Source organism: Orycteropus afer, unplaced genomic scaffold (assembly GCF_000298275.1).
Source record: "Orycteropus afer afer isolate SDZICR_OR568_19922 unplaced genomic scaffold, OryAfe1.0 scaffold00023, whole genome shotgun sequence".
In the NCBI taxonomy this organism is placed as follows: Eukaryota; Metazoa; Chordata; class Mammalia; order Tubulidentata; family Orycteropodidae; genus Orycteropus; species Orycteropus afer.
The window spans coordinates 18,546,884-18,559,486 of NW_006921610.1; the positions used below are offsets into that span (position 1 = coordinate 18,546,884).

Consider the following 12,603-nt stretch of genomic DNA (forward strand, 5'->3'; position numbering starts at 1 on the left):
TCTGCATCCTTTCCTTCAAGGCTCAGTGGTCCAAGATTATCTTCTGTATCTGTGTTAATTGGTTTCCCTTTTCTTTGTTGAAGAGGGTCTGTGCAATCCTTCTGCCTAGTCCGCCATCTTGCCCCCCGCAGATGACAAAAATTTGCTTACTGAAAGTAAAGATAACTTGAAGCACTTACTGATGAAGATCAAAGACTACTGTATGGATTATACCTCAACACAAAGAAAACAAAAGTCCTCACAACTGGACCAATGAGGAACATCATAATAAATGGAGAAAAGATTGAAGTTGTGAGGGATTTCATTTTACTTGGATCCACAATCAACACCCAAGGAAGCATCAGTCAAGAAATCAAATGTCATAGTGCACTGGGCAAATTTGCTGCAAAAGACTTCTTAAAAGTGTTGAAGAGCAATGCCACTTTGAAGACTAAGGTGTGCCTATCCCAACTCTTGGTATTTTCAACCAACTCAATGCATGTGAAAGGTGGACAATGAATAAGAGGTCTGAAGAAGAGTTGATGCCTTTTAATTGTGGTGTTTGAGAAGAATACTGAAAATACAATGAACTGCAGAAGAACAAACAAATCTATCCTGGAAGAAGTACAGCCAGAATGCTCCTTAGAGTGAGAATGAGTAGGCTTCATCTCACCTATTTTGGAGATGTTGTCAGAAGGTACCATTTCCTGGAGAAGGATATCACACTTGGTAAAGTAGAGGGTCAGAGAAGAAGGGGAAGACCCTCAACAACATGGATCAACACAGTGGCTGCAATGATCAGCTCAAATGTAGCAGGCATGGTGAGAGTGGCGCAGCACTGGGCAGTGTTTCCTTCTGTTGAACATAAGGTCACTATGAATTGGAATAAACTTGAAGGCAACTAACAACAACAGCAGCAGCATGCCTCCATTAACCTCCACTATGCATCAGATAGTGCAACCAGTATTTTACGGTCATATTGTGATTCCATCACTATGCTGGTCACAAGTTATCTCTTGAGTGTCTATTACATGCCATACATGATTCTGGAGTGAGAATATAAGGGAAAATAAGATAGACCTCAAAGAACTGACCTCTAACTGCTGGAATACAGATAATAAATGAATCTTCCGAGCTACTCTGATTGGTGGGTGATTGTTCTGGTTACCAAGTGCCGCTCTGACAAGAATATACCACAAATGGGATGGCTTTAAACAGGAGTTCATTCTTACAATTCTTCCAGGATAGATTCTTACAATTTGGCTTTAAGTCTAAGTTCAAAGTGCCAGGCTCTAGGGGCTGCATGAAAGCCCCTCAACCTTGGGGTCCAGCTCTGCCTCCTGCTCCCTGCCCACTGGAGCTAGAGGCATTTCTTCACTCAGCTGCTGGTTGGTGAGGCTGAGAAGCCTCAAGTTAACAAGTAAAAAGGCACAGTCCCAATGTTACCAAACCACATGGCAGGCCATTAACTTAAGTCTCTTTTAAGTCCCAAGGTTGGCAGAGCATAGCAGGCTGCTGAGCTACAACACAGCTACATGCTGGGTCCAAGCATGCCATAGGCTACAGACCTGTCCCCAAGGCTTCTCCTTATATACAGGAAGCACACCACATCCCAAGGGAAGCTACTTAGCTGCTTGTGGTAGATGCCACCATGGAGTTGATTGCCAGACTCATCATGGGGAATAACTACCACCAGCTGCCCAGCCACTCAACCAGGCCCAGCCAAGTTGACATACAAACATAACTACCACAGTGATCCTCCCTTATTACATTGAATTAATACACAGAACACTGAAAGCAAGTGAAGTCGCGTCCTATCAAAGAGCATGTAATTCCAAAGATGGAATTCAGGCCAAGTATCCTAGACCCTGAAGCTCAAGTTCATTCCACAGTCTCAGTTGTCTCTAGAGCAGGTGATATTCAGCTTCTTCTTTATTAATAAATTTATAATTACATATGAAGCATATCTATGCAGAGAGTCATGATAGGCTTTGAGAAAGGGAAACAAAGACTTTGTTGTCAAAGTTGTACTAGAATCTCTGTCTCATTGGAGCAAGGCCACTTGTTAGGCTGCCCAGCCTGCTTGGTAATTCTGACCTTCAATCCCCTTTATCCCTGCCTTGTATGACTACCACGAGGTTACCAAGTAAATTCACCCATTTTTGAGAGCCAATAGTTTCAAAATTTCAGCACCTTAATTTTAAGAGCATTGTAATTTATTTTTCCACACAGAGGGACAAAAACTGAACTATCAGGTAGTCTTAAGGGCTAAATAAGACAGACCAGCCCAGGAAATATGCAACTTTAGTAACTCAGAAGTACCAGAAATAGACTGAGACTATCCCCAGATTCTATATAAGTGACAATCAGTCTGTGGGTTGGTAACAGAGCTTTAACGCAGAAAATATAACTTTGGACAAGAAATACAGGTATTTATATTAATTTGCTGACAGAGACACAAATGACTCCTTAGATTAAAAAAAAGAAGAAGAAATTGTGGAAACCTTATGGAGCACAGCTCTACTCAGATACACATGGGTCTCCTGAGTCAAATAGACAGCAACTGGAAAAAACAGGAAACACAAAACAAAAACTACACTTACGAAGGAAGAACAAGTCAATTTGTATAAAGACAAGTAATTCCACTTTATGCAGCTGATGGGACTATTTTATCCAAGGGAAATACCTACAGAACTTCGCTAAAACAAACCCTAAATTGTCAAAGTTGAAAAGGCAACTAAGATGTAACACAGGCATCAGCTTGGCCAAAAATTATTTGCATTCTCCAAAATGGACACCTGATGGCAGCACATAATAACAGCAACTTTAATTGTAGCTGCTTATCTGGAGAATGCTTGATGGAAAACGGCCCTTAAAATATTCATTATTACTATAAGAATCTGTTAGCTTGAGCTCCAGGTTTAACACATTCATTAGCTCTAACAGCAAAGCTTTATAGTCTACACTCACCTCTCCTATCCTCTCTTACACCTCTTTTAGGTAATGATATGATGGCAAAGCAAAAAGTCACCAAATATACGGAGATTACTTTGGAATTTTCAGAGATCTTCTTTGGGCCACCTGATTTAGTCATGCTGGCTTGGACTCAATTCCACAAAGTTGTGGGAGTGAAAGTAAATTACTCTATTGTTTCTGACTGATTTATGGCTAAATCACTAAGGCACTGTTGAAAGTTCTGATTCCTTGAGAACCTGGGAGACCTAGGAATTTATTTCTTATCTCTCACATTCTAAGCTTCCTGTAATTTTCCACTGTTAAGGGGAGGGTCAATGAAACACTGAAGTATTCATACTCCACTCTGTATCAATGTTGCATAAATGTAAAAGCTTTTAAAGATAAATCATTTGCAGATGATGGGAATTTTAACAGAGCACATAAAGGAAATCGTAATACTAACATAACTTTCTACAAATTAACTTCTATATTGCGTACTCTCCAAATCTTCCCTCCAGCCTGTAGGCATAAATCACATAAATACAGACAGACAGTTTAGACCTGGAGGACTTGATTATGATCCTAAGCACAAAGTGCTAAGGAAAAAAATAAGTTTATATTAGGATGATTTCATGGTATCATATCCTAAAAAAAGCATATTCAAGTAAGAATTGTTAAAAACACCTCTCTCTCTCTCTCTCTCTATATATATATATATATGTACACATATGTATATGGGAGCTCTGGTGGCATAGTGCCTAAGGCATTTTAACTACTAACCAGAAGGCTGGCGGTTCAAACCTACCAGCCACTCCTCAGAAGGAAGACTGGGCAATCTACCTCCATAGAGATATCACCTCAGAAAGCCAAGGAGAGGTCTCTATGAGTTGCACTGACCCAGCAGCAGTGAGTTTGGTTTTGGTTTTTTGGTTTTGTGTGAGCAGGGTACTGTGCTCTATTCAATAGTTGTTAGCACTTAGGAACTCATCACCTGGCTCCTGGTGGGTGTGATGAAGAATGAGAGTGTATGTACAAATCTCTGTTAGGTCTTCATAAAGATCAATTGTGGGTGAGTTGAGCTGGTATTGGCCACTGTTTATCATTGGTCAGCTGGTGCAAAAGCAAGTGGTGGCCCTTACTCCGTGCATGAAGCTGCAGAAGGTGCAGGTATGATTGGATTGTGTGGGAGCAGTTGCTTTCTCCCAATCAGACAAAAACCAAAACCAAATAAAATAAAATAAAATAAATCCTAAGAAAATGAAAACAACAGAACAAAAAACTCAAACTGCAAAAACAAATAGGAATAATTGCAGAAGAAAAAAGAGAAATGAAATAAATAAGAAGAAAATTTTTCAAAATATATATTTTTTAAAAAAGATAAAAGAAATAGAAAAAGAAAAAGGAAACATAATATCTGGGTAGGGCATAATGAAAGAAAAAAATAAGAGTAAAGATTAGGGAAAACTTCAGGAGGAAAAACAAGGGCTGGAAAGAACAAAAAGAAAAGAGAAAAAGAAGAGAACCAGGAAAAGGGAACAGGGGGAAAAGAAAAAACAAAACAAACAAACAAAAAAATACCACCAAGAACCAAGGACAGGAAAGAGAGGGAACAAATAATATATATATCAAAATCTACGCTATTTTTAATGAACTTTATTCTCATTGCTATATATGCTTGTCAATAGTAACAAAAATAGTTTGTTTAGCCATAACCTTGAAATATCCCAATGCTAATTTATCCCAATGATAATTTTGTAATTATTAAATAATAAACTATAATTCCTATTATTTGCATTTTTATGAAAAATGTTCTGATATTATTATATAGCAATGAGAATAAAGTTCATTAAAAATAGTGTAGATTTTGATCAAGTAATCTCAGATTTAGCATTTAAGAAAATATAAAATAAATTAACAAGCAGTGGTAACTATTTTATTGTAAAACTGGAATTAAAAAGCAAATAAAAGAAGGGCAGGAATGATTTGGTGTATTAGAAACTCATCAGTATGGTGGAGTACTCTTATGTCACTAAACACAGTGGCTATATGTTCTACGTTCAATAAATAAATGTTTAAAAAGGAAACGAAAACAAAAAATCCACACACTACAAACAGGAAAATTACGGAAAAATATGGACCAAGTTGAAAGATTTCTGTCATCATGAACTACCATAAGTAAAGTAAATAGATGCTGATGGATTTGTTGAATTCCAACAAATCAAGAACAACAACAAAAAACCAAGAAACTCAATAGAAAATATTTAATGTTTCAGTTAGACAATTTGATTGAACAAAGATATGAAATAATGTTCAGCTGCAATATTAATCAGAGAAATACAGATAAAAGCAACACTGAGAATATTTGAGAGCTATCATTTTAGAAAAACTGAGAAATTGGGCAATGAGAGTAAGTGGAAATGGTAGCCCTTATGCATTGCAGAGGGAGTATGAACTGCTGCATTTAATCAGGAGAAAAGGCTGGCAATTGCACTTAGTGGATTTATAAATGTGTGCAACTTGCTACCAAGTAATTCTTCACTCCTGGGCATATATCTCTGATAGATTTTCTCAAAGATTTGTAAACAGATATGTATGTCTGCACTTGCAATGTTGTTTGGGATGGGAGGAGTTAGAGGCAATTTAGGTGTTCAATCCTAGGTAATGAAATAAGTGAAGTGTGATATACAGACACAAATTAGTTAGAAAAAATGAAAAACATAGCACTATGAACAGACATCTAACCACTAACATTGGATGAAAGTAGTAAGAAACAAGATGAAGTTTATAACATAAACATATGTATGCAATTTAGAACATATATACAAATACACAACTACATATAATATTTTAGAATGCCACACATACAGCTAGATAAATATTGTGATGGTTGGAGCTGTGTGTCAACTTGGCTGGACTCCAGTTCTGGGTGGTTGTTCCCATGATGGGATCAGATGAGAGTTCTGAGTGGCCAGTCTGCCCAAGGGGAGTTTCCCTAGGGGCCTGCTTGCAATGATATTCCAAGGACAATCTGGAAGAACGGCATTCCGAACTACAGACTTCCTTGAGTGAGCGGCTCACCGCTCCCCTGGAGATCTCAGATTCATCTTTTATTGGAAACAACAACCAATAAACTGCATACCAGCTTGACTCTCTCAGCTCCGCTGTGCTTGTGGAAAAAAAAGGTGGCTGCAAGCCCCACCTCCTACAGAGACGGACTTTGCACTTGGACTTGTCAGCTTCTATATGCTTGTGAGCCATTTGCCTAAGATAAATCTCTCTCTCTCTCTCTCTCTCTCTCTATAAATATATATATATATATACCTTGCTGGGTTTTTTTTTGTGTGTGTTTCTCTAGAGAACCAATTTAACACAAATATATAGAGAGTGGATTTGATCATCACACATAAAATGCACTAAATGAATGTCTATAGGGGATGCAAAGGAGGATTAGAGATGGAGAATAAGATAAAATCAGGTAAGGGTTTGTCCGGAATGATAACACAAGACTATCAACTAAGAAGCCTAATCAATACAACTCTGTGCATATACCTAAGATAAAATATACAAACAAACATAAAACAGACAGCCAAAAATCAACTGATATTTATATAATTGTAAATGGAAAAAAAAGGAAAGAATCCATACAGCATGCAAACTGATTAAAATAACAATAAAATACAGATTAATGTTGATGTAAATTTAAACTAGGACCCAGAAATGACATTGAAAACTAATTGAATTAACAGCAAAAACAATCACAAAGTGTTATATACATTGATTGAAACTATCTAAAAATGTATTTGTGAGAGTTGTTTATAGGAAAAGCTGTGTTCTGCTGCTCTGCTATCTCCTAATACCACCTTCTAGGAGAAAATGTGGTAAGGATGACTTATGGTTAAGAGTACTTTATAGGATCACTGTGGTAGAAGCATCATCATGCTTTTTTTGGAATTCTTTCTCATAGAATCCCCTTCTCTTCCTTGTATGACACAGGAGGGTGGGACTAATTAATGCTGTAACCCCTTTTTTACCAAGCCCCAGTTAAAGTCTGAGGCAGCTAACTTACATAAATTCTTGAGTCTCTTTTAGTACCTCTCTGCACTTTCTTTGTCCACAAGGTCTGTTAGGTTCAAAAGTGTTTTGACTCATTTATCTTGGAACAAAGCATCTCTATACCCTTTACATGCCTGACAAGATTTGGAATGAGATCCAGGGTAAAGAAGGACACTTAGGCTGTTCTAGTCCAAGCCTGGAGTCATGAAATGGTATAATGGTTAACATACTCAAGTACTAAAGGAAAGGTTGAAGGTTGGAGTTAATCCAGAGGCACTGAGGAAAAACGCCTGGAGATCTGCTTCTGAGAATTCAGTCACTAAAAATGAAAATCCCATGGACCACAGTTCTATTCTGACACACATGGGGTTGCCATGAGTCAGAATGAACCTACAAAAGCTAGTGAAGTCAAATCCAAAGAACTCCTGACAGCCAAGCCAAATTCTGTTTTTAGCAGGGAATAGCCCAGGCTTAAGGAGCTCTGGTGGGGTAGTGGGTAAGGCATTTGACTGCTAACCAGAAGGTTGGTGGTTCAAACCCACCAGGTGATCCATGGGAAGAGGATGAGGCAATATACTTCTGTAAGATTTACAGCTTTGGAAACCCAAGGAGGTAGCTATGAGTCAGAATTTACTCTACGTAGGTAGCCCAGGCATCTAAAGCAGCCTTGAAATTGATCTTATTTCCTGTGAATCTCTCTTGGACATTTCAAAGGAGGGTGGCTGTATGACCACTGCAGGGGATAAGTACAGGACAGAATTCAGAAGCCCTACACGCTATCCCTGAATAAGACAGAAAATAGAATGGGCAGAAAATAGAATGTATTATTTAAAATTAAAATAGTTTTTTCAAGTAGTGAAATATAGATGTTTTATTTCCTCAATTTTACTTCTTTTAAAGAAATATATATCCCATGATCCTACACATAGAAAACCCATGAGACTCAGCAAGAAAACTATGAAACTTATTGAAAGATTTAGCATAGTGGTAGGATACATGATCAACATAGAAAAATCAATTGGATTCCTCTACATCAGCAAAGCTATTACTGAAAAGGAAATAAGGAAATCAGTACCATTTACAATAGCTACCAAAAGATAAAAAAAATTCTTGGGAATAAATCTTACCAGAAACACAAAAGATTTATACAAAGAAAACTACAAAATACTGCTTCAAGAAAACATGAGATCAACACAAATGGAGGGAGCTCTGGCGGCAGAGTGCCTAAGGCATTTGGCTACTAATCAGAAATCTGGCAGTTCAAACCCACCAGCCACTCCTGGGAAGGAAGATGGGACAATCTACTTCCATAGAGACACTGCCTCAGAAACCCAAGGAGGGGTTGCTATGAGTTGCAATCTACACAAATGGAAGAACATACCATGCTCATGGATAGGAAGATTGAACATTGTAAAAATGTCAATACTACCCAGAGCAATCTATATATTCAATGCAATTCTGATCCAGATTCCATCAACAGTCTTTAAAGACATGGAAAAAACAGCCACCAATTTTATATGAAAAGGAAAGAGATCTAGAATAAGAAAAGCACTACTGAAGAAGGAGAACATAGTAGGAAGTCTCACACTCCCAGATCTCAAAACCTACTACACAGTCAAAAAAGCCTGGTATTGGTACAATGACATACATATAGACCAGTGGAGCAGAACTGAGAAACCCACAAATAGATCCATTGATCTGTGGTCACCTGATTTTTGACAAAGGGCTGAAATCCATTAAATGGGGAAGAGGTAGTCTCTTTCACAAATGGTGCTGGCAAAATTGGGTATTATTCAGTTGCAGAAAACTGAAACAAGATCCATACCTCACAACACACACAAAAATGAACTCCAGCTGGATGAAGGACTTAAATGTGAAACCTGAAACTATAAAGTTTATCAAAGAAAAAATAGGAGAAAACTTAGGGGCCCTAATCAATGGCATAAATAGACCATCAAGCATAACCCAAGATGCACAAAGAGCAGAACATAAACTAGATGGCTGAGACCTTCTGAAAAGTAAATTCTCATGTGCATCAAAAGACTTCTCCAAAACAGTAAAAAGAGAACCTATAGGAATGGGAAAATATGTTTGGCAATGATATATCAGACAATATAACAAAGGAGCTCTGGTAGCATAGTGCCTAAGGCACTTGACTGCTAACCAGAAGGCTGACGGTTCAAACCCACCAGCCACTCCTCAGAAGGAAGGTTGGGCAATCATCTACTTCCCTAGTGATACTGCCTCGGCAACCCAAGGAGGGGTCGCTATGAATCGGGTGCAACTGGACGGCACATAACAACAACAACAACAACAACAACATATCAGACAAAGGACTTATCTCTAAAATTTATAGAAAATTCCAATGCTTCAATATCAAACAGACAAATAATCCAATTAAAAAAAATGAGCCGAAGGCATGAACAGACACGTCACCAAAGAAAATATTCAGGCAACCAATAAACACATGAAGAAATGTTCGTGATCATTAGCCATTCTAACTAAACTAACTGCTGTCAAGCCAGATCCGAGTCATAGAGACCCCTCCTTGGGTTTCCAAGGCAGTATCACTAGGGAAGTAGATTGCCCAACCTTCCTTCCGAGGAGTGGCTGGTGGGTTTGAACTGCCAGCCTTCTGGTTAGCGGGGTCAAATGCCTTAGGCACTACTCCACCAGAGCATTAGCCATTGTTGTTGTAGTTGTTATGTGCTGTCGAGTCAGCCCTGACTCATAGCGACCCCTCCTTGGGTTTCCGAGGCAGTATCACTACGGAAGTAGGATTGCCCAACCTTCCTTCCGAGGAGTGGCTGATGGGTTTGAACCGCCAGCCATATGGTGAGCAGTCAAGTGCCTTAGCCACTATGCTACCAGAGCTCAAAACAACTGGTGAGATATTATCTCACCCAGCATTAATAGCTAAGTTCAACAAGACAAAAAATAAATGTTGACTGAGGATGTGGAGAGACTGAAACTCTAATAGAATGTTGTTGGGATTTTAAAATGGTAAAACCACTGTGGAAATCAGTATGGTGATTCCTTAAAAAGTTGGAAATACAAATATCTTTTGACCCAGCAATCCCATTACTAGGTATTTTTCCTAAAGAAGTGAGAGGCATGACTTGAAAAATGCATGCACAACCATGTTAATCACAGCACTATTCAGAATAGCAAAGTATTAGTGTTTACAGAGGTAGGAGGGAGGGGAGACAGGAAGCTTTTGTTTGGTGGGCATTGAGTTTATGCTAATAGGTGGTAGAGTATTTAGGAAAAGGATAACAATAATGATGGCACAACATGAAAGATGTCATCAATGTCCCTGAGCTGTAAATGTGGAAGTTATGTTGGTGAATGTCTTGTGCATGTTTTTCCCACAATAAAAGTGAAAATAAATAAATACATACATATCCCATCATAGCTAGGAAACAAAGACATAGTTTTTTGTGTAGTGTTGGCCAGGGTGTCATTCTAGTAATGAATCTCCTTACACAATTAACAGATGTCCTATTGTGCAGCTAATTAGTACATTTATCCTATGTGGCTTTTACTGTTGGTAATACATTCATTAATAAATGCTTTATCTCCCAATTTAAACAATTTCTACATTGTTTTATTTCACCTACCACAAAACTGAGCATATAATAAGCCCAAAGTACACAAAAAATAATTAGCAAAAGTTCTAAAATGGAACTGATTGGTTTACTTCCAATATACCATATATACAACATACATAACATCTTTCTCTATCCACCTAGCATTTTTATTTTATTTTTCTTCCATTTTTTTTTTCTTTGTTGTTGTTTAGGCATTATTATTATCCTCTTATCTGCTTTATTTTGCCTACCCTATGTTTACCAGGAGCAATGGTGGTTCTGAGGTAGAACTCTCATTTTCCAGTCTTGCATTTGACTCCCAGTCAATGCACCTCAAGCACAGCCACCACAATGGAGGATTACATGTCGGTATGATGCTGAACAGGATCCAGTGGAGCTTCCAACTAAGTCCGACTAGGAAGCGAAGCCAGGCAAACTCCTTCCAAAAATCAGCCAATGAAAATTTATAGATCACAAAGGTCTAATCCTCTTGTGCATAGGTCTCGAAGAGCAGCTAACTCTTCCTGGAAGAGAGAATGGCCAGACTTTGTCTCACCTACACTGGTCATGTTGTCAGAAGGGACCAATCCCTGGAGAAAGATATCATGCTTGGTAAAGTGGAGGGTCAATGAAAAAGGGGAATGCCCTCAACAAGATGGATTGATACAGTGGCTGCAATGCTGGCCTCAGTCAGGTATAGCAAGGATCGTGAGACTGGCACAAGACCAGGCAGTATTTCATTCTGTTGTACATAGGGTTGCTATGAGTAGAGATGACTCAGTGGCACCGAACAACAACAACCTCAATAACCACCCTGTGTTCATTTCTTCTCAAAATTCAATAGCTTCCAACTCTTATCTGAAAAATAACTTTATTTTTGTCAAATATAGTTCATATTCACCCTTCAAAATATTATTATACTTTCAATGAAATACAGAGGTATTTTCATATGCTGAAAACCAGTCCATTTATTTCCCTAATCTGTTAATGTCATAAATCAAGACCTATTACCTCATTTATGTATTACTGTCTCACACTTCAGTTCTCAGGAGAACAAGAAACATTTCATTTTAATGTTCTGTGCAATATAGACTGTAGAACTTTCTTTGAAAATTCTATAATTCTAATAAAAATAATATTGGTTATAGTCAGAGCAAGGGGGAACAGTAGAGCCTGGTACCTTAGGGTCTTGCTACCAAAACAAGAGCGGTGACACAACTGAGGTTGTAAGCAACTGGTATATTATATAAAACTGAATCAAAGAACTCTTATTACCTGAGTTTCTTTCCTCCATCTGCAATTTTAGCTTTTTGAAGATATCCTTCTTTTTCAACCATCTGCAAGAAGAATGCATATGTTAAAACTATGACAAACTCCTATGCATTAATAGTCTGAAAGAACCTATGCATTCAAAGAGTCATTGCAGTGAGGGAAGTTTCCAGTCATAGAATCTCATTAATAATTCATATATAGCTTATGGGAAGTGCCTGCAAGATCATAGCCATTGTTGTTGTTGTTGTTGTTATTTGCCGTCGAGTCGGCCCCGACTCATAGCGACCCCTCCTTGGGTTTCCGAGGCAAGCAGTTAAATTTCCAAAAGAGAGATTATGAAGAGGAATGTGAATTATTTGTTAGACAGTGATACACCTTTACTCATTTTTCTAATATATTTTTTTATTCTTGTATTTATTGTCAGGAATATACACAGCAAAACAGAGACCAGTTCAACAGTTTATACATGTACAACTCAGAGACATTGATTATACACCCCGAGTTGTGCAACTACCCTTATCTCTCTTTTCTGAATTGTTCCTCCCTCATAAACATAAACTCCCTGCCTCCTAAAGTTCCTATCTAATCTTTTGAGTTGCTGTTGTCAGTGTGATGCCATATAGATAATTCTTAAAAGAGCATAATGCTCAAAGCAGATCTTTTTTGATAGTTAATCTAAACTATTTGTAAGTTTTGTTTTTTTTTTTTTTTTTTGGTGCTTAATAAATATTTCTTTTTTCTTTTTTTTTTTATT

General features: G+C 37.9%; 1 protein-coding gene across 1 annotated transcript in view; it reads right to left on the minus strand.

Annotated features, from left to right (window-relative positions):
• ARHGAP15 (Rho GTPase activating protein 15) overlaps positions 1-12,603 on the minus strand; it is an 898,999-nt gene that overhangs the window by 771,405 nt on the left and 114,991 nt on the right. Inside the window, exon 3 of the mRNA XM_007934953.2 lies at positions 11,853-11,914. Coding sequence (XP_007933144.1) covers positions 11,853-11,914 — 62 coding nt within the window. The remainder of the gene's footprint in view (positions 1-11,852; positions 11,915-12,603) is intronic.